This window comes from Vanacampus margaritifer, chromosome 10 (genome assembly GCF_051991255.1).
Source record: "Vanacampus margaritifer isolate UIUO_Vmar chromosome 10, RoL_Vmar_1.0, whole genome shotgun sequence".
Classification (NCBI taxonomy): domain Eukaryota; kingdom Metazoa; phylum Chordata; class Actinopteri; order Syngnathiformes; family Syngnathidae; genus Vanacampus; species Vanacampus margaritifer.
Window position 1 is genome coordinate 13,285,803 of NC_135441.1, and position 13,934 is coordinate 13,299,736.

At 39.8% G+C, this 13,934-nt stretch overlaps 1 protein-coding gene across 7 annotated transcripts in view; it reads right to left on the reverse strand.

The window, feature by feature from the left end:
- Positions 1-13,934, reverse strand: part of LOC144058866 (teneurin-3) — a 222,257-nt gene that overhangs the window by 90,588 nt on the left and 117,735 nt on the right. For 6 of the 7 annotated variants that reach the window (XM_077577467.1, XM_077577468.1, XM_077577466.1 and 3 more), the window contains 2 exons: positions 5,807-5,929; positions 2,255-2,469 (listed from right to left, as the gene is read on the reverse strand). In XM_077577467.1, the coding sequence (XP_077433593.1) occupies positions 2,255-2,469; positions 5,807-5,929 (338 nt within the window). The remainder of the gene's footprint in view (positions 1-2,254; positions 2,470-5,806; positions 5,930-13,934) is intronic. The other variant, XM_077577469.1, reaches the window with a different exon arrangement.

Genomic DNA, 13,934 nt, shown 5'->3' on the forward strand with positions numbered 1-13,934 from the left:
TCTGTCACTTTATAAGTGCAGTCTCACTCACCTGTGTGACCGACTCTGACACTCTCCTCTGCACTTGGGTGAAACCTCACGCTTATCTCTTAACCCCTATCCTCTAACTCAGTTAAACCATAATCCTAACCCTAACCATTTAAACCTAACATAACCTCCCAGCCCAAATCAACAAACCCCTAACTCTGGTTTCGTGTTACCTCCCTAGTGTACTCTCTTATTCAGTTGAGCTGTTGGCCTTGCTCCTCCATTAATTCCAAGCCCTAGCCTTAACCCTAATCCCCTAAACCTAACCCTAACTACCCAAATACTCTAACCCTATCCTGTTGTCTTGTCCAATACTCCACTTTTCTATATTATAAAGTTGAACTTCCAACTCTTCTCTCCACCTTTTCAAAGCACCTAAATCTCTTTTCCTAAAACCCTAAACCAAACCCCCTAACCGAAACCTTAAATAAATATCATGAACCTAACCCTAGGCCTTACAGTCTCGTTAATTACCCCGCTACCATTTTAGAATATGTTGAGCTTCTTTCCTCTTTCACCTTAAAAATACAATCCATCTCACCTGCGTGACCAGCACAGCTCCCTTCCTCTGCACTCGAGTGAAGTGCTTCTTCAGCTGGACAGAATGTCAACAAGGTGAGGCTGAGAGCGTCTTCTTTTTTTTTTTGCACGTGGGGAATTCACCAATGTCATTCAAGAGACACGTTGGAACATTTTGGAAACACTTGAGTGGGTAAATGGCCGACACGTAAGGGACAGTGAAAGATGTGTGCAAGGTAAATCAGAGTAAAAGTTAAAGAAAAATCAATTTACTCAATCATAGTGAATTTTCTTAAAATATATATAATGTTTGTGGATCCTGCCAATATTGATTTTTGATATTTATCAAACCCTAATATTAGCTCGTACTTGAACCTAACCCTCATGCACTCAATAGTGTTTTTTGTAGAATGCTACTGTTACGGTCCACGACGTTCATGGCCGTTTGTTTTATTTGTGTGTGTGCGGGCGGTGTGAGCACTCCTCCCTGATTGGTCGACCTTTTCTCAGACTCTGTCCACCAATCAGGACAAAGGAGGAGAGCTGATTACCGCATCGGCTTCAGGTGCAGGACCAGCTGTGGTCATTAGTGGCCACAGCTTAAAAGGCTGGTGGTCAGGTTAGGAGCAGTCTGGCTCTAACCTCTCACGCATGTGGGTTTTTTTTGTGTGCCACTGTCGCTTTGTTTTTAGTGCATGCCAGCCATAAATTTGTCTGGTCATTCATTCCACCCACTATCCATTCGCATGACTTTGCTGTTATTTTGTCAATTCATTCATCAATCCGTTATCCATTCATTCATCAATCCGTTATCCATTCATTGCTGCACTATGGCAGTTGGAAGAGCGTCAGCTCCGTTCCGTGTTGTGATGTATAGTATGCTTCGTCGTGTGTCGTTCCACCAGTATGTCTACCCATTTTGTTTAGTGTGCCCCCTTTACGCCACTAACCCTAACTCACTACCTTGTGTGTTACCCGCGCACCATAAGATACCCGTGCCATCCAGCACGTTACAGCTACATCTAATACTAAATCGAACCCTCAAACCCAACAGCGCTAATCCCCTAACTCTTACTGTAACCTTAACACCCTAACGCAGAGGTGGGCAATCTTGGTCCTCGAGGGCCGGCATCTTGCAGGTTTAGGAGGTTTCTCACTTGCAACACAAGCTGATTCCAATCAACAGGATTGTTATCAGGCTTATGCAGTGCTTGCTTATGAGCTGATCATATATCAGCTAGGTTGGAGAAGGGCAACATGCAAAACCTGCAGGACTCCGGCCCTCGATGCCCACCTCTGCCCTAACGCCTAATCTTATATTTGTAAGCCCTAAACTGAACCTTTTATCCATAACTCTTAACTTCCTATCCTTCAAAACCCCTTAAACCCTGATCCTAATCCCAACATGAAAGCTCTCACCATTGTCTCTGAAATCAAGGAATCTGTCACTGTTGTCTCTACAATAAATTCGCCGTCTTTGCTCCTAAATGATGCATGTCATCACAGCTTGCTGAATTGAGTATTTTTCAAATGGGAATTTGTGGCACAGCATTGCAAACTTGCGCAGCAACATTTACACAATTGCTGTGATAAGTACAATGTGAAAGGACCTTGGCCCCCGGAACTGCAGTTTTAATGCCAAGGTCTAATTTAGCAGATTACCTTGTTCTGTAAACATAACCACAACCCATGTAAAAGCTGTCCTTACCTGCGTGTGAGACGGTGCAAGACCCTTGCGCCCATAAACGCCTATCAGAGCGTTCTTCTGCACCGAGATGTTGAATTTGAGGAAGCGTGGCTTGTCCACGCTGACCTGGGAACGCCAGAACACGCCTGGTGGAACACTTTGACCCGCGCTCTTTCCGACATCCACGGGCCCCGTGTCCACAGAATTGCTCTCCTGGTGGGGAAAGCTCGTCCTTCCTGTGGGGTGGAAACAGAAAAATTGCTATTACTACTTTGGGCAGGACTCGGTATGCAATTTAATGTCAAGATTAGCAGTTTCAGCTCAAATGCTATGTGCTGTGCTTGCTAAAGAGTGTTCTTATAAGCGACCCGTATATTTTCCAGCTTCACAGTAATGGTTGTACACTTCACAACTCCACAATGATGTTTTGAGCGTGATGCTGACTCCAGTTAGTCATGTGTTTTTAGGTTGAAGACTATGCAGGAGCAGTAAAAAGGGAAAAGACAGGCTTGAGCAGGATTTTGAGCAACTGTTATTTTACCAGCATGTTTTTATCTTGAAGGTCTGAGTTTAGCTACCGGTTGACACTAATGATGCCCCAATGTTGGCAGGCGGACCAGGAAGGCTGTTATCACTTCCAGTTGTAAATGAAAAATATCAAAGAGTAAGGAGAGCAAGGAATTATTCTACCACACAAAGGTCTGTGATTATTTGCAAATGCTAAAAATTCCCACTATGCAGAACAATTTGCGGTGGTGGATCAAAAAACAAGGACAGGTTTTCCCGTTCTGCCATGCTGTGAAAATTTTACCTGGCTGTCTCAGCGGCAAGCACACCAACCGAGAAGAATATTTTGTTTTCATAATCATGCAACAGCTGGTGAACCTTCACCGAGTCCATGTCGATACTGATACTATTCTGAGATGTATGCTCTGCATTCAGTGTATGGGCAGATCGGTGTTGGTGAATACGGATCATTGCAAAGCATTCTCTTCTCCTGTGATGTTTTAAAAATTATATTACTTTTTTTTTTTTCTAGAGCTCAGTATTGTTCATTCGATTTGACATCATCATTGCTCTCCTTTTTTTCTTAAAAAAAAAAAAAATTCTCTCTTTTTTTTTTTTTAATTATATTACTGTGCGGAAACTATATCAATGGCATCATCATCAACTACTTAACGTCTACAAGACTGCCGCCACATTAGTGCAGACTTAAAAAAATTCAAGTTGTGCAACCCCTACTAGAAAACCAGAAAACTATTCTGAGAATAGTAGAAGCTGGAGTGTAAATGTGTCCATAGACCTAAGAACCTATAAAGAAAGTAATGAGTTGAGCTTTATTACTAACCAAACACCAGCAGATGTGACCAGTCATAAGTATTCAAGTGTGGGTTCGAATTTCCTGGATGTCAATAAAGATGATCTTTTGTCATGTGGAGACACCGTCTTTAGCGATGATTAGAATTCCAGCAGTTGGGTCGCTCAACAATGTTATGTGTATTCATAATAGCTCCACCCAGTCTTCCTTGTTCTTGCCATTTCCTTTTTTTTTTCTTTTTTAATATTGATGGGGGGGTTTCAACAGACAGTCATAAGGTTGCTCCACAATCTTGTGTGTCCAAATTTGTGTCATTTAAGCTCTTTTTACCCCCCAATTTTAAGTCATTTTGCTCAGGTCAGTCTGTCTTGTTCCTTGTTACTTTCGCCACAACAATAATCTTTTTTTTTTTTTTTTTTTTTTTACTAGTAGTATATGGTCATTCCACAATGTTGTGTGCATCCGTGGAGCTACGCAATGTATACTTGTTCCACCCAGTCTCTCTTATAATAGTCACATTCACACTAGTAGACACTGACATATGGTCGTTCCATAATGTGTGCTTTTGTACTGCACCGTGGCATCCAGTCGGTCTCACCTTTTTCCAGTTTTTCTCTTTAGTAGTGCCCCAAGCGGATGATGATGTGTGAGCACTCCACAATGTTTTGGTCGTCCATATTTACAGTATGTCCTGGGAGCTATGCCACTTGTTTGTTCCGCATGGTCTGCCTCGTTTCATGCTGTTTCTTTGCATTTCCCACAAACAGCCTTGTTGTTCCAAGTAGACGCTGAGGTATGGACTTGCCATAATGTTGTGTGTGTTCTTTAGGCAGTACGCACACTTGCTGCATTTCTCTATAATAGTCCCATTTTATTTCATTTTAAATGGTATTTTCACTTAACAATTATAATATACTGGTTACATTGTTGACCAAAGCAAACATACTGGACTGTTGTGTGTGTGTGTGTTTACATGCAGACACTACTTTCCTTGCTTCAGTGTTTGCGTTTAATGAGGCCATTGGCTGTCACTTTAACTCCAGTCAGAGGCGAGACTGGGAGCCAAGCGTAACCTCTGGGGAGAATAACGGCCGGCTATTGATCGGCCTTTAAAGAGCCCACAAGCTGCCCCACGCCGTATTCATTAACAGCGCTTATGAGGATTTAAAAGTAGCCGGGGTTCAACGAACCAGCGTTATGCATTGTTTTACATGTACTCAATGTTGCATTACTGTTTTCGCTTTTTTGTTTGGAGGCGTTAAGTGTTAAAGGTGAAGCAAAATGGGCCGCCTACTTGCCGATGAATATAGAACGTTAACACATCATAATCAGGCATTGTGATAGTGGGATAATATTCATAATGCAAGAAGGACCAAACACCAAGTTGTTTCATAAGAATGCTGCCACCAGTAAAATAAAAAGTGGGATAACGTATGAATAGTCAGTAAGACAACTGCTCAAAAATACTCAGTCAAAAGTAAGAAAAAATTACAGCAGTTTCATTGATCGTCTAGAAACTGAAATGTCACAAAAAAGTCTCAAGGTCCCACACCCGGAATTGAGTGATTGATCTAAAGCATCCAATTCACGGGTGAATTCCAGAGAAACCTACCACTAGAGAATTTTTCCAAATGAGCCCAAATCTGAAGACTGTATACTAGACAGTTGGGCACTTTTATCTTGCACTGAAAATCAATTTGAATTTCTTGTGCTCTTTCTAAAATGCCAAGTCTACATAGAAAATGGTGCCAAGGAAATATGTTAACGTCACACATGTCGATTGGATGACCATATTTGCATGTCACGAGGAGCGAAGTTTAGCATGGTTTGTTTGTGTAATTTATGGAATATCTTTCCCGCATGTGCGCTGGAATGTTTTAAATTAACCATAAATCAATATGTAAGCCATTGTTTTTAACAGCAATGTTGTAAAATGACAAAATGTTTTGGCATCGTAGATTGTAAGGTTTAAACTATTAATACAAGTCCTTATAAATGTCTTTGGAGGGCTTTGATTACTTGGGTTTTTTTCACTATATAGTAGGTTTATTGCAGTTACTCACGTATTGGATCTTATTAGATTGTAACAGCTTACCTAATGTAGATGCTGCAGAGCATAATGAGAAATTAATTATTAATCACTTAGGGAAAAGTGGCACATTAAGGAGTTGTCGTCCAGCCTTGTTATTAAGGGTGATAACTCACATTAAAGCATACATGCATAAAAGAAAAGACAATCAGTGAATTTTTCTCACCGTCGGCGGCGAGGGCCGTGACGGCGCTGGATGGTGTGGGACCGGACTTTCTGACTCCATTTTCAAACGCTGGCTGGCTGTCCAACTCCTGCAGCTGCCAGTTGAGGCCGAAAAGATGCATTGCTGTGAAGTACACAGAAAAGCCGCGTGGGCGTGTGGAAGCAAATTAGCCCATAAAATATATAAAGCCGACAATTGAGGCACCTGTGTGATGATACAGGCAGTGGTAGAAAGTACTCTAAGTATTGTACTTAAGTAAAAAAAAAACAGTTACAGTATATGTAATTTACTAGAGTATAGATCTTTTACTGCCTAAGTTTGAAAATGTGTACTTTCTAATAATCTTACTTTTTCAAAATCGGCTATGCTTGTTACTTTTTTCAACCTCCGCCAGATGATGACATGACGTAAAAAGATATGACTAAGAAGAGAAAAAGTTGATCTTGATTGATTAAGATCCTGGAGTCAAGGGGCAGACATCAGTGACACGAAGGAACATGAACAGTAATATTTTTTGTCATCATGAGACTGTCCATTACTGTTTTTAATAGGACCACGGCCGTGCCCATTTGTCTCTCGTCCCTCCTTCAATCGCTCAACCCCTCTATCCTGTTTCTCTCTCTATCTACCCTCTGTTGCTGTACACTGGGTCTCTCCATCTTAACCCAACCCACAGAGTCTGGGTTCTGATTAAAGTTTTTTTCTTAAAGGCAGTTTGTTTTTTTTGCCTCTGTTGCCAAGTGTTTTGCTGTTTGGAGTTCAGTTAATTTTCTTTAATGTATGAGCAGTTTTGTCTTGACCTGCTCAACATTTTCAGTGCCGTAAGAGAATTGCTGTTGTGAATTGGCACGATATAAATGAAATTGAGTTGACTTGGACCACAGAACATTAACAATGATTGCCACAGATTCAACCAAGCAAGATGTTTTCGGCTACATAAACCTACCTAGAAACCACTAGCTTCTGGCTTCCAAAAAGTCCCTATAAACAAAAACAACACATACTAATAAGGTGTAAATTTTCCATTGATATGTGCTGCTAATTTAGCATTTCTTGTTAGTCGATTCACAATGTTAGCAAAGATACAAGAACAAGTTATTTTGGTAGCATAGATGACAGCACTATAGCTAGCTAGCGCTTACTTTGTACCGGCAAACCTTTTTTTGTTTTGTACTTTATTAGTTTTTCTAAGTCAAGCAATCAAATTAGTACTGCAACTTTTGTCAGAGCCATACTTATTATCTGGACTTCTACTTATATACAGAGTTATGAATATTTTCGCCCCCTTAGGATTCAGGCACAACAACTCTTTGGAAAACTGGTAATTCATTCCACATTGTTTGTGCGTGCATGTTTTTTTTGCGACAAGGCGACACTGATAGCGGTCGTTTCAATCAAGGCGTGCAGGAGCCCTGTTGCTTTAGCACGTTTCCACGCTGTTAGCACGGCAGTGTCGGCACATTAACACAGCGATGGTTTTATCAGAGCCCCAGAGGCACCAGCAGTGAGGATTTTAATGTTCCTTTTTAAATAAAACATTTGGTTTGGGGTGCTTTCCACACCTGCAAGTAGCTTTCTGGTATGTGTTCTAAGCGTATCAAAATGTAACAAAGCCATGTGATGTCACTCTCTTCTCTCATTGGTCACAACTTAAGATTGTAAACAGGAGATAGATTTGGAATCAGTGAACCAGCAAATAAAGTAGATCCCTGTTTCAGACCCTCCCGCGTTATGCGAAAAACTGCACTATAGAGAGATCGTATTAAAAAAAAACATTTAACCCCATTAAAACACACTTTGTATAGGATTCCTTAGTACCTGCTCTTACTCTTCCTGTGAAAACTGAGAAAATATCAAATAACATCACCATCACTTTGACGAAACAAAAAGCAGAATATCTCTCTCACACTGGTTATTTGCCACTACCGGTTGAAGTATAAAGAAAGGTAAATACAATGACGCCAAACATAATACAATTTTACATTATATACCAAACTGTCCAACTACTGTATATAACAATTCACCAGTAGCTAAGTGCTAGCATTTTATCTAAGATGCCATTGATGGGCCAACGGAAATTAGATTAGTTAATTAATGTGTTTATGGAAATTAAAACTTCCAAACAAATACTTTAACACACAGAGCAGCAACACGCACAAACAGTACACATCATAAAGATTACAAAAATACCAAAATGCAACAAATAACCTAGTATTTCTCTCGTGGTCATTGGTCAAAAAAATGTAAACAGGAAGTAGGATTGCTTTATTGGTTAAAAAGTAATATTAGAATAAAGTGCAAATGAACACACACAAAAAACTACTTAATTTATTTTTGGAAAAATGTCTTTCCATTTTGCTATACCGCTACCTAATTGGTTTCAAAACACAAGCAGTCTGGCATCACCACCTGTCAATGAGCTACCCTAAAACTCCTCAAGTCTCCATCTGCAGGTGAAGCAAAGATACCAGTCCTCATTGAGATTGCGACGGCAGCTTTCAAAGTAAGTGAGGAAAATAACAAATGGCAGGGATTGGTGTTGCATAATAAAAACACTGACTGTTTTTCATGCCACTGTCATTATTGTTCCCGCACAATCTAAGTGTCTACTTCTTATTTTGGAGGAGGGAAACAATGTATGTTTGTAGAGTGAGAGTGAGATAGAATGTGAGTGTGTGAGACCAATCTCAAACTAGCCGACGAGAAAATGCTGAGGAAGCATCTTGATTCCCGGGCCATTTGATGTGCGGGAAAAAAAAAGTTTTTTCTTTTTTTCTTTTTTCTTTTTCCCCTTGCCAGACTCCTCTGTAGATGGATATCGACTTGCAGTGAACAACTTGAGAGGTTGAGGGAGGCCGGAGAGGATATCAAATGTAGGGCGCACCAGACAAGAGAGTGAAAACTGCTTAGGAAAGTCTATCAATCACTGCTTTGTTAAGGAATGTCGGAAATGAAGCACTTTCAAAATATGTGCAAATAGACGAAAACAGTTTAATGCTACTGACTATTCTTGCCGCAATTCACATTCACTTCTGTACATAAAGTAGCTATGTGTTGTATATTTATTTGTTCAATTAATACTTAACTGTTGATATGGTAGACTATTATTATACATTTTGCAAATTAAAGTGCCGCTGTATTCAGTCATCGTGTTTCTATAGTTCATTATCCATATCTAATCAATAAACTATTCATACATGTATTTTTTTTGTTGCTACATACAATGCTGCTGACTATTCTGTTGGTGACAATGATGAAGCCTCCTTTAGCGTGTTTGGATATTTGGTAGACGGTGTTGCACCATGCTGGACGTTAACAAGGCCTTGGCACAACTGACCGTTTGGTGGCTGAAAGTAGACTACCAGTAAACTTTACACCTGCTCGAACAATGTCTAAGTATTGGTGCAGGTAAAGTAAAATGATTTTGGTGAATTTGATTGAGGCAGATATCATTATTTCATTCATATATCTAACAATAGTGCACTCCCTGAATTAGTATAGAAATTAATTCATTGAGCACATTACTATTATTATGATCTTTATTATATATATGTGTGTATATATATATATATATATCCATCCATTTTCTTAACCGCTTAGTCCTCACAAGGGTCGCGGGGGTGCTGGAACCTATCCCAGCTTGCTAGGGGCAGTAGGCGGGGTAAACCCTGAACTGGTTATATACAGTATATATATATATATATATATATATATATAGGAACATTTTAGCCAGGTCTCACCTGTTAGGTCAACCAAATAATATCTTATTTTGACTCACAGGTCACTGCTCTCCATGTATCGCTGTCCACTGTTTGTGCCAATTGGCTCTTAAATCAGATTCTCCCCCCTCGAGCACTTTTATTCCACCTGGGGCCCGTTCTCCACTTACCTCGTGAATATCCCGTCATTTCCATAAATTATTCCGGCAACCTTGGCCCGTCGCAATGAATATTTATGGACAGCCGCGAAAAAAATCCCCTTTCCCGCTTAAAGCTGACCTTTTATCTGTTATGTTAAGAGCGTGCCCCGTGGAAAACCTTTGCTGGCCGTAAATTGGGGAAAAGGTTGGATTTGTACATTCGTTACATGTTAGTTTAAGCCCGGGGTTAATATAAAAAAATCTTCATGTGAGGTTTATAAAAAAAAAAAAGTGTAATGCTTCTTTATACACTACAGCCAGTGTGAGGAGACAAATTAAAATATTCACATGTCATGCTTCGTGCAGACCGCCATGATAATCGCTCATGATAGCAGAATGAGTGATGCGGCCCATCTGGAGTCAGCTTGAGCCAAAAGCATCTCTGTGGAGCCGGGACTTACTCACAAATATGTACATTAGGATGGGGATGGAAGCATGTTATGGAACACGGAGTGTTGCTAGCTACCTTGCTTTCTAGCCACATGTGTAAACAAACTCAGTGCAGCTCAGCCTCTGACCAGCGACCGTTCAGATCAATACAAGCGCCATTGGTGTATTTAGATCTTAAGAATTCAGATTGATCAAATTGTTACTGTTGTACTTTCCCGCATCATTTATTTCCTAAAAAGACAACAACCTATTGATGTTTTAATTTACTCACAGATGTCATTCTAGTGATGTTTTCCTTTTTAGAAGTATGTGAACATCATTTCAAACTATTACTGGTTCATGTTATTTTGTTATCTTGGTAAAAAATAAATATAGAAAAAAAAGGCAAACTATATTTTGTATTTTCCCAAAACCAAGCCAAATGACTTGCTGGTCCTTGAGATCCACTGTCCTTCCTGTTTTCCATGTATGTCTCCCACCTCCAACACAGCTGGCTCAAATGATCAGCTAACCAGCCAGCTCTTTAGAAGCCTGATAATGATCCTGTTCATTGAATCAGGTGTGTCGGTGGAGGGAGACATGGGAAGCAGTGGCTCTCGAGGACCAAGGTTCCGTACCTCTACCGTAGTGATATTGGCACCTCCTGTTCGTGGGGAAGATTGCTCTCTTAATTACTGTGGTACCTTCCTGAATTTAACAAATTAAATTAGCATAGAGTTTGGTGGAAACGCATCATTGGGAACAAACGACTCAGAAATGGATCATGTCCCCAATGCATGTTAAAACCAAATAAAACATGAATAAGCGTATGGATTTAATGTTATTAGCTCATAAACAGCAACAAGTGTCATGCCAATAAAAACGCCGTTAGCACAGCTAACAGATGTGGAATATTTACCACTTCCCCAGACAGGAAGCACATGCTCTGGACTCACCGGTAAAGCGATTGGGAGACAGTCGGGGTTCTTGTTGGGCCGTATTTCAACTGCTCACAAGGCCCCCCCCAGTTCCCCTAAGCTGAATGAAGAGTTATACAGTGCATTGGCTCAATCCCTTGGAGGGGAAGATGGTTTATTGTTGTGGTCAAGACTATAAAAGGCTTGTGTCAAGTCAGCTTTGACGCACAACAAAATATAGAAGATGGAAGTCCTGTGTCTTAAGGATTTACCCAAGCCCTATTTGGCATACAGCCATAGAAATGACAAAACCACCTTGTTGTCTTCAATTTCATGTTCATTTTAATGCCTAGTTGCACGAAATGTGTATCATGTGGCTAATATATTTGGCGAGAAATCAACAAATGTGCCTTTAGTTGTACTAGACATTGAAAATTAGAAAGAAATTAAAGAAACAAGGGTGATCTAATGTTTTTTTTCCTTTCATATGACTATTAGTGTTGGTTTTTAGATTATTATTAGTAGAAGTAGTATTGTTTTTGCTTTGTTACAGAGAGGAGCCGAGTTTCCACCATCACGTATTATGTAAGGGACAAGAAGTGTAACAGTGTAAACAAATACAGTACAGCTCAGCCTCTGGCTAGCGGATGTAAAAAATAAAAAAAATAAGCCATATGTGTTTGTTTAGTACAATAAATCCAGACTGTTCAATCTAGTACTGTTGCTCTCAAGTGCATCATTCATTTAGAAAAAAAAGAAGCTAAATTTATATATAGCAATTTCCTAAAAGAAAGCAAAGTATCAATCTAGTACGTTCTTAAAATGAAGACAAACTATTTTTGAACTAACCTAATAAAAAAAAATATGAAAAATACTATTAATGTAATAAAAGAAAGCAAAGTATCAATGTAGTACGTTCTTAAAATGAAGACAAACTATTTTTGAACTATCCTAATAAAAAAATACTATTAATGTAATCTTTTAAAAACACTAACTGTCTTTGAACTTTCCTCGAAAGAAGGCTGACGTGCAGAGCTTTCCCAGATGAACTAGTGTTGCTGTTACCCAAAAAGAAGGCAAACAGGTGATGTTGAATGTTTCCAAAAAAAGAGGAAAAACTATTGATGTTGTACGTTTCTAAAAAGATGGAGTCTGCATCAAATCCAGGTTTTCCAATTTCAAAAGTAGTACCACAAGTGTAAGTGAGACGTGACTGCAGGTCAATTTATCAAAATCAACAATTTTGTCAGGTAGAATTTGATGGATGCACGTGGGTTTATTGTATAAAGAGGGCACACGTATTTCAGGTCTTGCCCAAGGGGACTGCTGAACAAATGGAAACTACTTGGAAAGGCCCCGAGCCGAGATTACAACCCAGTGTCTTTGACGGCAAGTAGTATGTGCTTTCCCAATTGTTGGATTACAACTAAAAATTATAGTGCATATATATATATTTTTTTTTAAATGGGCTACAGTAGAGTCAATCATTCATTTTATCATGTGTCAATCAAGGGAAAGCTCAGACGTGTAGTTTGGCCTATCTACACTATCTCTGTTGTTGATGTTTTTACCCTATTTAGAGTAAATTTGACTCTATTTAGAGTGGGACCAAATAGACTCCATTTTAGAATAGGCTGATATTTACACTTGGAAGAGAGTGAAATAAAGAATTGGAAAATAGATAAATAAAAGCCACTCAAGGGTTGAGAAACGAACTCCCGGCCTTCAGCTTGGGAGACTGCCACACTACCACCTGAGCTATGCCCCTCCTACTGTTTGCTTATATCCAAGAGGAGACCAAAAACGTTGTTTTTTGGTCTCTTTGAGTTAGGAAGATTCCAGGTGACATGACTGATATACTAACACACAGCACACGTTATAGTTTGGGCTATGGTAAAGTCAACCATGTATTTGACTGTGTCAATCAGTGGGGACGGCATGTAAATAGTAATGGATAATAATGTGCAAAAGTAAAATCCATCATTAATTTTACTGTGCCAGCCAGTGGAGGATTCAACTGGGCAAAATCTTGTCATTATTTCACAATCTGACAATTAAGAGAAGGCCTGTGCCTATGTGAGTGTTTAAATGGGCTATAGTACAGGCCATCATGAAATTTACCGTGCGTCAATTAAGAGATGGTCCATGTGCATAGTTTGGGCTATAGAAAGTTTTGTGTCGCGTTCACTTTACACTGTGTCAATTAAGAGAAGGTTCATCCTTAAAGATTGGAGTAAGAACAGACAAAAAGAGTCCATCATCAATTTTACCATGTGTCAACTATGGGCAGGTTTGGTGTTATAAGAATGGGTTACGTTTTTTAGAAGTTTTGAAGAGAGGCTAATTGAGACAGATGCAGTTGAGTCATATTACAACGTGTGCAATTTCCAACAAAAAAACAAAACAATGTACATATATAGATTAAAAGCGACGCCAGATGCGCTCTCTGGAGGCAGCCTGTCTGCGGTGTTCCATTTCACAGAATGACACGTCTAAAGATTGTCTAATGCCACCGGGAGATAATGGAGTCGTGTGTTTCTCTCGCTAAGCCTGAAAAGGAAGGAAGGAGGCGTTGCAGTCGTCTGCTGCTTCCATTTTCCGTTTCATTTCAAATACGCTCAATTACGACACGCTAATCATCGTCTGAAATCATGAGCATTCTTTGCATGGTTTCAGTTTGTGAATGAAACACATTGGAAATGACTGGTTCCCTGACTTTACCTTTGTCTCCTTCCCGTGCTTCCCCCACATCCCATAAAAACAGGCAGAGACCCTGGCAGGTGTCTCATTGACAGTGACAAACTATCAGAAGGAGCAAAGGCGACTTGTTCATCTGGCAGTACCGGAAGAACAAATGGAGGTGAACGTTAGTAAAAAAAGTGGCCAAGATGAAGGGATAACTACAGATCATGAAGGAGGCCAT